Raw genomic sequence first — 14,541 nt, forward strand, 5'->3', positions numbered from 1 at the left:
CTGAAGGTTTCATAAGAGAGTACAAAATCCAGAAGGAATTTCTATCTCAAAAGTTTGTGTTATAAAGGAAACATTTCCTTCTGATGACGGTTAAGAGTATACCAAAAACTTTCCTGTTCTTTAGTTTGTCTTGCCCTATCTGTTATTTCCACAGAATGACTGGGAAAATGCACATGCCTTGGGCTGTGTAAACATCCTGCTCTAGCAGTGGAGGTGGCATGGATATCAGGGCAGTACATCTGTACTGTGTAAAGAACCCTTGGTTAACTCCTACAGGCACATCCCTCAATGATGCGCTATTTGTGTACCTTACTCAGATTCTACAGGGCCAGGATAGGCTAGGTGAGGAAGACTCTGGTGGAGATATTGAAGGGTATGAGGAGGAGGAGGAGAAGGAGGAGGAGGATGGGAAACCTAAGTCTCTAGCCCCTATGAGTATGCTTACAGAAAGCTTATGGTTACATTATACATTTATATGATAGGAGCCCTAGTCATGGAGGGCAGGCCAAATTCCAAGGTGATATCATAGTCTTTCTATAGTGAGTCTCATTCTGACTTTAATCCTTGAAATGAGCTAGACAAATCCATTCACTACAATTATTTAATTCTTGTGAGGCAGTAAATGGGATGTGGGGGAAAGAAGGTATGCTGGTCTCTTAGTGACTGGACTGCCACCTGGACTTGTTTAGGAAGGGGAAGACAGAGATGGTGGTCTTGCAGATGAAGAGGAAGGAACTGTACCAAAACCCCAAGGCAGTGTCTTGTATGAAGATTTGTTCATGTCTGAAGGAGAAGATGATGAGGAAGGTGCTGGGAGTGATGTAGAAGAATATAACCCTTTCTTTGGTGAGTCTTGCTCCTTTACTTATGTTTTATATACCTTAGTGTTGTATCTCAGGACTGAATAGGAAATTGTTTGCTATTTATCATGTGCTACTATAAAAAAGTTATCTCTTTTATTGGAGTCCTAGTCATAGACCCAAGAGTACTGAACACACATTCATTGGATGATCATGTCCATTAGCCTTAGGAGAAGTGAAGATGAACAACCATATGGTGACTCACAGCCATCTCTAGTGAGGTCTGGTGCCCTCTTCTGGCATGCAGGCAGAACACTGTGTACATAATAAATAAATAAATAAATCTTTTTAAAATATAATTTTATTACAATTTATTCACTTTGTATCCCAGCTGTAGCCCTACCCTTGTCTCCTCCCCCCCACCCTCCCTCCCTAATCTCCTCCCATATCCCTTCCCCATTCCACTGATAATGGAGGACCTCCTCCCCTTCCATCTGACCCTAGCCTATCAGGTCTCATGAGGACTCTCTCATAGTCTTCCTCTATGGCCTGGCCATGCTGCTTTCCCCTCAGGTGGAGGTGATCAAAGAGCCGGCCATTGAGTTCATGTCAGATACAGCCCCTGCTCCCCATATTAGGGAACTTGGATACTGAACTGCCAGGGGCTACCTCTGTACAGGGGGTCCAAGTTATCTCCATGAATGGTCCTTGGTTTGAGTATCAATTTCAGAAAAAAACCCTAAGCACAGATTTCTTGCTTCTGTTGGTCTCCTTATGGAGCTCCTGTCCACTCCAGGTCTTTCTGTCTCCTTCTTCTTTCATAAGATTCCCTACACTCTGCCCAAAGTTTGGCTATGAGTCTCAGCATCTGCTTTGATACCCTGCTGGGTAGAGTCTTTCAGAGGTTCTCTGTAGTAGGCTCCTGTCTCCTTCCTTAAATAAATCTTAAGAAAAAAGAATTCCCTTTTTTTTTCTCTAGGTCTTGTTTTGGTTTTGCTATTTTGAACATACTATCTCATACATGCTAGGCACTGTAGCTCTGTTACATACCCCTAGTCCATCAATCTTATATGATTCAACCACAATGTGGGCTCTGGCAGATTGTCTTACCATGGAAAAGAGCAACATTCATAATCTGAATTGTGGTACCCACCAGTGGTTTTCTCTTTATTGTGAAACTGAAGTTTTATGTATGAGTTATTTAGCATGGTCTCAAAATTGTTGTTTTCCTCATTGCTTTAATATTATTATGGACTCTGGATTTTTACAAATTTTATGTCTTTCAATTCCTTGCAGTTATTAGCTTTATTTTTATTTCTTTGTACACATAGACACATACACAATATATGTATGTTTTTGAAATAAATTTTCACTATGTACCGACCGGCTGTCCTGGAACTCATGATCTTCCTGCCTCAGAGTTTACAGGCATGTTCCCCTACATTGACTTAGGATCTTAAATTTAAGGCAAGGCAGGTGTGGTGGTGTATGCCTAAGAAGAGGCAGGTGGACCTTTGAATTTGAGGCCAGCCTGGTGTGCATGGTGTGAGATCCAGGCCAGTAAAACCCTGTGCCTCCCTCCCAAACTTGGGCTATGTATTTCAGTCTTCTCTAAAACAAACAAAACCTCTGGGTGTGGTGTTGCTCACCTATGCACACTTTCAAGGTAGAGGTAGGAAGATAGGGATTAAAGATAATCCTCAGCTGTAGGATGAGTTCAAAGCAGCCAAGGCTACGTAAGACACTGTCTCTAACAAACAAACAAACAAAAACAAAAAGGAAGAGAAAATAACATCAAATTGGAAGTTAGATTACTTTTAAGGGCATAGGGAAAAGATAACAGTGGTACTCAGTTGAATTTGGGAGTTAAGTCTGATAAATAATAGAATTTCCATGAGGAAAGAAGAAAAACAGAAAGGATGGGAAAATGATGTTGGTTTTAAATATGTTGTATTTACTGCACAGGCAGTCCATCTTGCCAGCAAATGGATAAAATCTTTTATTTATTCATCCTGCAATAATTTATCACAAGGAAAACACAAGTAAAATATGGGATTCCTTCCTTCAAGGACTTCTGCCTATCAGGAACTATGAAACAGGCTAACAGGCAGTAGTAGTGTATCATGAGGGACATGACAGGCAACTATAGGGTTCCTCTGGGGCATGGAGGAGGGTGGGGAGGGAAGCTGATTAAAGAAGGAAACTGAGTCAAATCTGAACAATAGTTCTATAGGGTAAGAAGCATAAGGTATCCCAGAGGCTCAGAATGGCATTGTGACAACCCAGAGGTATGAGATACTGTATAACTACTTATTTATTTACTTTACATACCCCTCCCTGTCCCCTACTTCCCCTCCACCCCAGTCTGCTGTTTCTCTTGAGAAAAAGGAGGCTGCCCACAGATATCAACCAGCCCTGGCTTAGGAAGTTACAGTAAAACTAGGCACATCCTCTCCTATTGAGGCTAGATGAGGCAGCCCAGTAGAGGGGGGAAAGGATTCCAGAAGCAGGCAACAGAGTCAAGACAGCCTCCGCTCCTGCTGTTAGGAGTCCCAAGCTACACAACTCTTACATGTGCGAAAGGCCTAGGTCAGTTCCATCTAAGCTTCCTGGCTGATGGTTCAGACTCTGTGAGCCCCTATGGGACACATTTAAAGAATACAAGTAGACCAGAGCTCTTTATTGATCCATGTGGTGGAAATGACTCGAAAAAGTAATTAAGAATTTTTCAAAAAGTAGTTAAGAACCAAATTGTGAAGGGCCCAAATGTTGTGGGAAGACATTGAGTGAGAAGAATGTTTGATCTGCTCTGTGTTTTTGAAAGATTGCTCTATGTGCCCTAAAACACAAAGATGTGTTTTAGGATAAAAGATGTGAGCTAGCAAAACACACACACACACACACACACACACACACACACACACACAAAGATGTGAGCTAGCCAGGTGCTATAGCACACACCTTTAATCCCAGCACTTGGGAGACAGAGGCATGTAGATCTCTGTGAGTTTGAGGGAGGCCAGCCTGGTCTATGAAGCCAGTCCAGGATAGCCAGGGCTACACAGAAAAACCTTGTCACAAACAAAACAAAAAACAACTAAAGAAAAAAAAACAACGAAAGAAGATTGTGAGCTAAGAAATTCATAAATTCAAATGGCTAATAACTATATTTTATAGCTTCTCTAATAATCAAGTAAGTATGGTAAACAATGTGATATAGCTTCTTACCTATCAAGTTGTTGACCATTTTTGGAAAGGATATAAGGAAAAAAGACATTCCCAAATGGTGGGTAATATTTACATAGTTAGGGTGTGTGGGAGAGAAATAGAACAGTTTTATCACTATAAAAAAAAATTCTTTCAATGTGTACCCCCTTTGGTTCTAAAATACCACATTTAGGAAATTGTCTTATGTGAACACTTTTTTGGGGGGGTCAGGAACACACTTTATTTTCCCAACCATGGAGGAGCCATGGCATGAGAGTTATGCAGTTATGTCATAGATACATTTGCATGAATCACTTTGTATTTGGACCATAAGAACCCTATTGCTGAGGCATAACAGGAGAGTAATCTTTCCCTCCTTACCCTAATCTCCAACCTTTATATCACTTTTTAAAAATTTTTGTTTATTCATTTTTATATTAATTATAGTATATTTACTTTGTATCCCAGCTGTAGCCCCCTCCCTCATCCTCTCCCAATCCCACCCTCCCTCCCTCATCTCCTCCCTGCCCCTCTCCAAGTCCACTGATAGGAGCGACCTCCTCCCCTTCCATCTGACCCTAGGTCTCATCAGGACTGTCTGTCTTTATGGAACATTGCTGATTTTATGGATTGATCATCTTGGAGATTTGCCTGTGTTTAATTATGCCATTAGTTTATTAGAACCCATGTATTATTTTTAAATCTTAGAACAATCCATTTACGTGGCACCATTAATTAGGTAGCTGATTTGGGTTCGGGAAAGCATATGCAGCTTTCACTCCTTCCAGCAGTTACCAGTTGGGAAATGTATTATATTTTTTAATTTTAATTTTAATTTTTTGTATTAATTACAGTGGATTCACTTTGTATCCCAGCTGTAGCCCCCTCCCTTATTCCCTCCCAATCCCACCCTCCCTCCCTCATCTCCTCCCTACCCTTCTCCAAGTCCACTGATAGAGGAGGTCCTCTTCCCTTTCCATTTGACCCTAGCTTATCAGGTATCATCAGGACTAGTTGCATTAGTTTCTTCTGTGGCATGGTAAGGCTTCTTGCCCCTCTGGGGAAGGTGATCAAAGAGCAGGCCAATCAGTTCATGTCAGAGACAGTCCCTTGTTCTCCTTACTTAGGAAGCCCTCTTGAATACTGAACTGCCATGGGCTATATCTGAGCAGGGGTTCTAGGTTAGCAGGGGTTGTAGGTTAGTTCCATGCATGGTCCATGGTTGGAGTATGAGCCTCAGGAAAGAACTCTGGGCCCAGATATTTTGGTTCTGTTGCTCTCTTTGTGGAGTTCTTATCCCCTCCAGGTCATAGACAGATGTGATGGTACAAACCCTTTAACCTAGCACTCTAGGAGGCTGATCACTATGAGTTCTGGGGCAGCCTGGTCTACAAAGCCAGTTCCAGGATTGCCAGATCTACAATTGGAGAACCTGTCTCGAGCAAACGTAAAAGATGTACAAAGATTTTATCACAGCTCTTTGTTTCTTCCATTAAAAAAAAATACTTATTTACTATTTATTTACAGTGTTCTGACTACACATATGCCTGCAACACCAGGAGAGGCACCAGATCTCATTGTAGATGGTTATGAGCCATCATGTGGTTGGTGGGAATTGAACTCAGGACCTCTGGAAGAGCAGCCTAGTGATTCTAACCTCTGAGCCATCTTTCCAGCCCTGGCTCATTTTTTTCCAATAGTGAGAGAAATCAGAAACAGCTAAATGTATTAGTGAGAGCTATTAAATAAGTCATGTTATAGCCATATATCAGAATAGCATGCAGCTGTTAACTCTGGCACATTAATCATTGCACTTGGGAGGATGAGACAGGAGAATCACAAATTAGAGGCTAGACTGAACTGACTATTGAGACTATGTCTCAAAAAAATAAATAAATAAAACCACCCAGAGAATAATGCTGTAGACTGTATTGACACAGAAGGGTGTTTATTATAGCCAATTTCTAAAGAATAAACACTTTACTTTTATTTTTTCAAGTTTGTTCAATTAATTATTTGTGTATTTCAAGACTGGTTTCTCTGTGTAACCCTGGCTTTCCTGGAACTTGTTATGTAGACCTGACTAGTCTCAAACTTGGAGATCCACCTGTCCTTACTCCCGAGGGCTGGGATTAAAGCATGTGCCACTACTCCTGGCAAGCATTTTATTTCTAAATATGAAATATTTAGTATCTAAAATGCATAGAATAAATAGGTCATATGTAGGAATATTATTTCTGCATGGTAGAGACAATGCTGATCCCCCCTTTTTTTCTAGTGTATGTACTATTTTTTTAACAGTGAATGTGCATTTGTGACTTTTTTTCAGAAATAAAATTGGAATAAATGGAATATAGAATACTCTCGCAGGAGTGTGAAGAATTAATTGAAGGAGCTCGATAATAGGGCTGTGAAGACTTATTTCAGTAATGCAGGCCAGGCAAGTTAACACAGGACTAAGCGATAGCAGACAGCAGGAATAGAAAAGAGATAATAGATTCAAGTACGTTAGAGAGATTATTCAGGACTGCTGAACAATTTTGGATACATAGGTGAGTGGAACCAAGTACCAGTGAAACATTGGGGCTTGACAACATTTGTGGTCATGTAGCAGGTGTTGGTCAATGTCGGGAAGTTTATTTCAAGTTCTCATGTATATAGAACGGGATCATTTTTTTTCTTAGGGGCACATGAAACAATCAAGAACCTATTATTTTAGTGTCCATGGGGAGGGGTTGAAATGGGCTCATTCCCTGACAGTGCAAAGCATGCAAATGATCAGTTGGGGGTTGATGCCCAAGCTTGAGATGTTGTTTCTCTTCTCAGTTATGGGAGCTATGAGGAGCCTGATCCTAAGTCGATTACCCAGGATATAAGCTTCAGCGGCATCAGGGGTATGAAGTATCAGAGGAGGAAGAAGATGAGGAAGAGCAACGTTCTGGGCCCAGCGTCCTAAGTCAGGTTCACCTGTCAGAGGACGAGGAGGACAGCGAGGATTTCCACTCCATTGCTGGAGACAGTGACTTGGACTCTGATGAATGAGGCTTCCTTTAAGCCTCTTCAGTCAGCCCAGGTCAGTTACCTTCCCCCCAGCTTGTTTATATGTGTATAGGGGCTAATAATGACATTACAAGATTCACACCTTAGCTTCAGTAATGAATAAAATAGTAATCATTTCTCCAAATTCTGGAGCAGCAAGTACTTTCTCCTAACCACTACCAAGAAGAGAGAGCAGACTCACTCTTCCCCACTTACACTCCTTTAATGACATTTATTTCTCCTGGTTAAAATCATGGCACCACTTCACTTTCTAATTTGCAGGATGGAATAGATGAAAACTCTTCTAGGATAGAGAATTAGATACTAATAGGCTGGCTGTGTGCCACATTTAAAATACAACCATATTGGACAGACTGCTTACTCATGTATGACTTACTTGGATATACAATGCCTTGTTCCTAAACGGATTACAGGGGCATGGCTATAAATTCTGAAACAACCTATGTATTCCAAAAGATAGGTGGCCATGTGCCTGTGCTCTCCCCACCCTAGGAAAAATTAGGAAGGTGGTGAGTTCCTTAGGGCAAAGACTGTGTTTTGTCTCTTTTTATGCTTAGGATATTGTTCAGTGCAAAGTAGCTACTCAGTAAATGTTCTTAAAATCATGGAATCCCACTGGGCAGTGGTGGGGCATGCCTTTGATCCCAGCACTTCGGAGGCAGAAGCAGGCAAATGTCTTTGAGTTCAAGGCCAGCCTCGTCTACAGAGCAAGTTTCAGGAGTACACAAAGAAACACTGTCTCTAAAATAAAATAAAGAAAGGAAAAGAAATCATGAAATCCCAACAGATATGTTACTTAGAACTCTTTTAGATCCTTGGAGTGCAAAGATTAAATCAAGTTGGGGCAGGGAGATGTAAACCATGTTAGTAAATCATGGAACTGTTAGACAAGCACATTTAAGAAGATAGCTGTAAAGTATAAAGAAAAAATTAAGAGATCATGTGTGGAAAAGCAGAGAGGTCCTCTAGAAGCCCCCTGAAAAGTTGGTTGCTGAGAATCTATTGGTAGGAATGTACCAGCTCAAAAAGTCCAGCAGGGTGTTAACATGAAGGAGAAAATTCACAGTCTAGGTATGACAGAATGTGTTCCTTGTTTGTTTGTGCCAGCCTTGTTTCAAAAAGGATGCTGGAGTGAATAGACATGACACCAGAATACAGAGAGGAAGCATATCTTCAACAGCTTTGCATTTGAGCCAGGCATGGTAGTGCACACCTTTAGTCCCAGCACTCAAGAGGCAGAGGCAGGCTGATCTCTGAGGGCAAGGCCAGCCTGTTCTACAGAGTGAGTTCCAGGACAGCCAGGGCTGTTAAACAGAGAAAATCTGTCTCAAAAATGCCTAAAAAAAGGAAAGAGAGAAATAGAGAGAGATTTGTATTTGATACCAGGGAATGAATTTTATATTTAAGAAAATGAATGCATTATAATCTTGAGTGCATTAGAATTGTTTCAGAAATTTTCTGAATGTTGAGGGAAGACAGAAATTGAGTCAAACAATATATTTGTATGTGCAAAAGAAGAGCTATGGAAGAATATACGTGAATTTTTCACAGTGATAACCTCTGGGGGATGGGAGTGGAGAGGCAGTGGTTCATTTGGAAGTTAAGTGTTCTACTTTTATTCCTGTATCATTTGAATTTTATAGTATGTATTATTTTTGCAATAAAACAGTAGTGTGGAGAGTGGTTTGGAGGGAGACCAAATGTAACTCAAGCTATGGGAAGGTGGAACCTAAAGTACGGTGGTACCTTTGAAATGGGGAGATGGTGGTGGATTTGAGACATCTTCAGAAAGATCAATAGGACTTCATTACCAATTGGCACTTGGGATGGACAAAGGAAGACTGGAAAGGGTTTCTAGAATTTTGACTTGGGAGATTACATAGGTACATGATATTCATTTTTATATTGCCCATTTTTTAAACTTATTTTATCTTTCATTAAAATATAATTGCATCATTTCTGCTCTCCATCTCCTTTCTCTAACCCTTCCCAACCCTCCTTCTCTCAAATTTATGGCCTGTTTGTATTGCACCACTTCCTTCTATAAAGCAGATTGAGACATAGCTAGGTGTGGTGGCACATGCCTCTCTTTGATCCCAGGCAGATCTCTGGATTTGAGGCCAGCCTGGTATGCAGAGCAAGTTCCAGGATAGCCAGGGCTACACAGAGAAACCCTGACTGTTGCAGGATATTTGATCAGACTGTGAACCCTGAGACTGGTATTTTCTGTAAAAACCTGTTTTTAATTGTGGTGTGGCTCGCCTTAGCACACACCTTTAATCCAAGTGCTTTCTGCTTGAATATTGTAAACAGGATTAAATAGGACAATCATAGGTCAAGAGGCTGAGCAAGCAACCAGTTGATGGGAAGTAAACATACGATTATTAAGAAAAAAATCCATAGAGAGGAAGGAGTCAAGAGGATGGATAGAGAGACACACAGGAAGCAGAAAGGAGGGACATTCACTTTGAAAGTGATTGTTTGAGACTGTGTAGGAGAGGGGCCATTCCTTCTAGAAGGTCAGCTGTTTGTTTTCTCTGCTTCTGAGCTAGCAGGCTTTCACCTCAGCATATGGCTCCTGAATGTTGGTAAAATCAAACAATCGAGATTTTATTGTAAAAACCCCTGAACTGAAAAACCAAAAAAAAAAAAAGAGGGGGGTTTAAAAACTAATAGAGAACATATAGTTTCTGATTACAAGGACCTTAAGATCCAGAATGGAAGATTTAGAAATACCAGTGTATTAAAAAGGGGTCCCTAGGGTTCATGAGATAGTGATCGCCTAGAAAAGACAAGGCACTGGGTTCAATCTTGAGCACCAAATAAATAAAATGTAATGGCATATGTCCGTAATCCTGGATCTTGGAGGTAAAAGCAGAAAGAGCAGAAGTTCTGAGAGGAAGACAGGATGAAAGTATGCTTATGTAAGGCTAGAAGGGAAAGCTCTATAGGAAGGTTTAGAAAAAGTAAGGAATTATTTGTTGGAAATAGAAAAGGGTTGTTAGCTATCATAGAGAAAATTCTGATGTAGCTCCTGAGAGGTCTCTTTCCCTCTGTGGACTAGGTAGGGTCATCTTTGTGACAAAAGTAGAAATGGTATGGGAGTTTGAAGTATTAAAGTAGTTAGGGAGATACTGAGGAACTAGACAGAAGATGTCCTTGGGGATTGGAGGGATGGCTCAGCAGTGAAGAGTATGTATTGCGCTTGAAGAAGACCCAAGGTATGCCTGGTATCCATCTGAAGCTTTGAGCACCCACATTCATGGGCACACCCACATGCAGGATCTTACAATTAAAAACTTTTTAAAGAAAAATGGCTTCTTTATTTTCTGTATTTATTTTTAAGAGAAAATTTTATTAAAAATAGATCCTTTTCTCAAACAATATGTCCTGCTTATATTTTCTCTCCCTCTACTCCTCCCAGTGCCTCCCCACTTCTCCTCCCATTTGGATTCACCCCATTTGTGTCTCTCATTAGCAAATAACAGGTGTGCTGGATAAATGGCTCAGAGGTTAAGAGTACTAGCTGCTCTTCCAAATGTCCTGAGTTCAATTCCAGCAATCACACGGTGGCTCACAACCATCCATAATGAGATCTGGTGCCCTCTTATGGCATGCAGGAAGAACTATGTATACATAATAAATAAATAAATATTAAAACTTTATATATAAAAAAATAAAACAGGCTTCTGAGATAACAAAATGTAACAAAATATGGTATTAATAATTCACATGAAAGTTGGACAAAGAAAATCAACAGAAGGAAAAACTACACAGTTGTTAATAAGGAAAATACATATACTAGTGTGGAAAGATATCCTTGAAAATATGTCATAAAATAGGCGGGGTTTGATTTCATTTAAGGAGCAAAGGAGGATATTAGTCTATGCTCATGTACTTAGAGAGTATAAAAATTAATGAGCAATATACCCTTTGAACTGCTGACACCTCAGATTGAGATGGAATGGGCAGGGTTCATTCTTGACTCTAAACCTTTCTGTTTAAGTTTTAATTTGTTGGGTGGGGTGGCAGGGGGAGAGGGATGGAGTCTTGTAGGTAAAAAGTCACATGGAGGCCAGAGATTAATACCAGGTTTTTTCACCTAATCATGCCCCACTATTATTTTTCTGAGACAAGGCACCTCAGTGAACTGGAAGCTCACTGATTTAGCTAGACTAGGTGGCCAAAAATTTCACTGATCTCCCTGTCTCTACCCTATTTTCCACTATCATTTCAGTTAAAGGCATTCTGCACAGTGCCTAGCTTTTTTACCAGCCAGGTTGTCAGAGAGTAAAAGTGATTGCTGATAAGCCTGAGGACCTAAATCAATCTCTGACACCTACATGGTAGGAAAAAACTGCTCCCCAAAGTTATCTCTGACCTCCACATGCATGGTCTGGTATGCATGCTCATTCACACGTGAGCAAGAAAGAGAACACCAGTGAAATAAACATGGGTTATCAGGACCCAAACTAAGGCCCTCATGATGGCAAGAGCTTTTACTGCCAGAGCTATCTCCCCAGCACTATTCTGTTTGCTTGCTTGTTTCTTTTGTTTGTTTTTTAAGATAAATCTTTACAGGGTAACCCAGGCTGGCTTCAAAATTGCTTTGTATTCCGGCTAGTCTGATTTGGTTTTGTTTTGTAGTTTTTGGTTTGGTTTTGCTTTTGCTTTTTGGGAGAGTGTTTCTGTCTATCCTAGACCTTGCTCTGCAGACCAAGCTAGGCTTGAACTCATTTCTACCTGTTCTGCAGTGCTGGGATTAAAGGAATGTACCTCCACACCTAGCAACAGTATTTTGTTGTTGTTGTTGTTGTTTTGTGTTTGTGTATGTGATGTTATGTGTGAGCACAAGCATACTACTCCTGTGTGAAGGTCAGAGGACATCTTTGTGGAAAGAGTTGTCCCTCTCTTTCCACATTGGTGTGTGTTCTGGAGAATGAAGTCAGATTGTCTGGTTTGCTCATTAAATGTTTTAGCCAAGGAGCCATCTCGCCATCTTACTGGTTTTCTTGTAAAGATTTTTGTGATGATAACCAAGAATAAGGGGATCTAGAGCTGGCTAGAGCTCCATCAGAGAGTTAATGTACATTAATATACAAGAGAAGTACTGTGTAATTTTATTTTAGTATCTTTGGGCTTGAGGAGAGATAGGAACTTTGTTTATAGCATTAGGCTATCCTGGAACAAACCAAATAGCCAAAGCTGCCCTCAAACTTTCAATAATCTTCCTGCTAATCCTAAATGCTAGGATTACAGATATTTGCCACCAGGGTTAGATCAGTGATTGGTTATTACAATTTATTCACTTTCTATCACAGCTGTAGCCCCTCCCCCATCCCCTCCCAATCCCACCCTCCCTTCCTCTTCTCCTCCCATGCCCCTCCCCCAGTTCACTAATAGGGGAGATCCTCCTCCCCTTCTGAACCTAGCCTATCAGGTCTCATCAGGACTGGCTGCATTGTCTTCCTCTGTGGCCTGGTACTCTCCCCAGAGGGAGGGGATCAAAGAAACACCCCTGCTCCCCTTACTAGGGAATCCACTTGGAGGCTGAGCTGCCGTGGGCTACATCTGAGCAAGGGGTCTAGGTTATCTCCATGCATGGTCCTTGGTTGGAGTATCAGTCTTTGCAAAGACCCCTGGACCCAGATTTTTTGGTTCTTTTGGTCTCCTTGTGGCACTCCTGGCCCCTTCAGGTCTTTCTAACTCCCCCTTCTTTCATAAGATTCCCTGTACTCTGCCCAGAGTTTGGCTATGAGTCTCAGCATCTGCTTTAATACCCTGCTGGGTAGAGTCTTTCAGAGGCCCTCTGTGGTAGGCTCCTGGCCTGTTCCCTGTTTTATCCTGCTTCCGATGTCTATCCCATTTGCTTTCCAAGGATTAAGCAACTTCTCTAGGGTCCTTCTACTTGTTTAAGTTCTTTAGGAGTATAGATTTTAGTATGATTATCCTATATTATATGACTATTATTTATTCACTTATGAGTGAGTATATACCATGTATGTCTTTCTGCTTCTGGGTTACCTCACTCAGGATGATCTTTTCTAGTTCCCACCAATTGCTTGTTAAATTCATGATTTCCTTGTTTTTAATTGCTGAATTGTATTCCATTGTGTAGATGTACCACAATATCTACATCCATTCCTTCATTTAGGGACATCTGAGTTGTTTCCAGATTCTGGCTGTTATGAATAAAGCTACAAACATGGTGAGCAAATGTCCTTGTTGTATACTTGTGCATATTTTGGATATATGCCTAGGAGTGGTATAGCTGAATCTTGATGTGTTCCTATTCCTAATTTTCTCAAAAAGCACCAGATTGATTTCCAAAGTGGTTATACAAGTTTACATTCCCACCAGCAATAAAGGGAGGATTCCCTTTCTCCATATCCTCTCCAGCATGTATTGTCACTTGAGTTATTTATCTTAGCCATTTGGATGGGTGTAAGGTGAAATCCCAGGGTCTTTTTGATTTGCATCTCCCTGATGACTAAGGATGTTGAGCATTTCTTTAAGTGTTTCTCCTCCATTCAGTATTCCTCTATTGAGAATTCTGTTTAGCGCTATACCCCATGTTTTAATTAGATTATTTAATATGTTGGTGTTTAACTTTTTGAGTTCTTTATATATTCCAGATATTAGCAAAGAATTAGGGTTGGTAAAGTTCCTTTTCCATTCTGTAGGCTGTCATTTTGTTCTGATGACATTATCCTTTGCTTTTCAGTTTCATGAGGTCCCATTTATTGACTGTTGACCTTAGAGCCTGTGCTGTTTGTGTTCTCTTCAGTAAGTTGTGTCCTATGCCAATGAGGTCAAGGCTCTTCCCTTCTTTTTCTTCTAACAGGTTTAGTGTGTCTAGTTTTATGTTGAGGTCTTTGATCCGCTTGGACTTTAGTTTTGTGCAGGGTGAGAAATATGGATCTATTTGCATTTCTCTACATGTAGACCTCCATTTAGACCAGCACCATTTGTTGAAGATGCTGTCTTTTTTCCATTGTATGGTTTTGGCTTCTATGTCAAAAATTAATTATCCACAGGTTTATGGTTTATTCCTAGGTCTTCTGTTTGATTCTATTAATCTACCAGTCTGTTTCTATGCCAGTACCATGCAGTTCTTATTACTGTTGCTCAGTAGTACAACTTGAGATCAGGGATGGAGATATCTCCAGAAGATCTTCTATAGTACAGGATTATATTAGTAATTCTGGATTTTTTAAATTTTTCCATATGAATTGTTCTTTCATGTTCTCTAAAGAATTGTGTTATTATTTTGATGGGGATTGCATTGAATTTGTAGATTGCTTTTGGCAGGATGGCCATTTTGACTATGTTAATCCTACCAATCCATGATCATGGGAGATCTTTCCATCTTCTGATGTCTTCTTCAATTTCTTTCTTCAGAGGCTTGAAGTTTTTTTCGAGTATTTCACTTGCTTGGTTAGAGTGACACCAAAGTACTTTATGTTATTTGTGG

The 14,541-nt window shown here is 40.5% G+C and overlaps 1 protein-coding gene across 1 annotated transcript in view; it reads left to right on the forward strand.

The window, feature by feature from the left end:
• LOC110543121 (transcription initiation factor TFIID subunit 1-like) overlaps positions 1–14,541 on the forward strand; it is an 87,188-nt gene that overhangs the window by 57,059 nt on the left and 15,588 nt on the right. The window contains 1 exon segment of the mRNA XM_060375511.1: positions 690–846. Within this exon segment, the coding sequence (XP_060231494.1) occupies positions 690–846 (157 nt within the window).

This window comes from Meriones unguiculatus, chromosome X, assembly GCF_030254825.1.
Source record: "Meriones unguiculatus strain TT.TT164.6M chromosome X, Bangor_MerUng_6.1, whole genome shotgun sequence".
NCBI lineage: Eukaryota > Metazoa > Chordata > Mammalia > Rodentia > Muridae > Meriones > Meriones unguiculatus.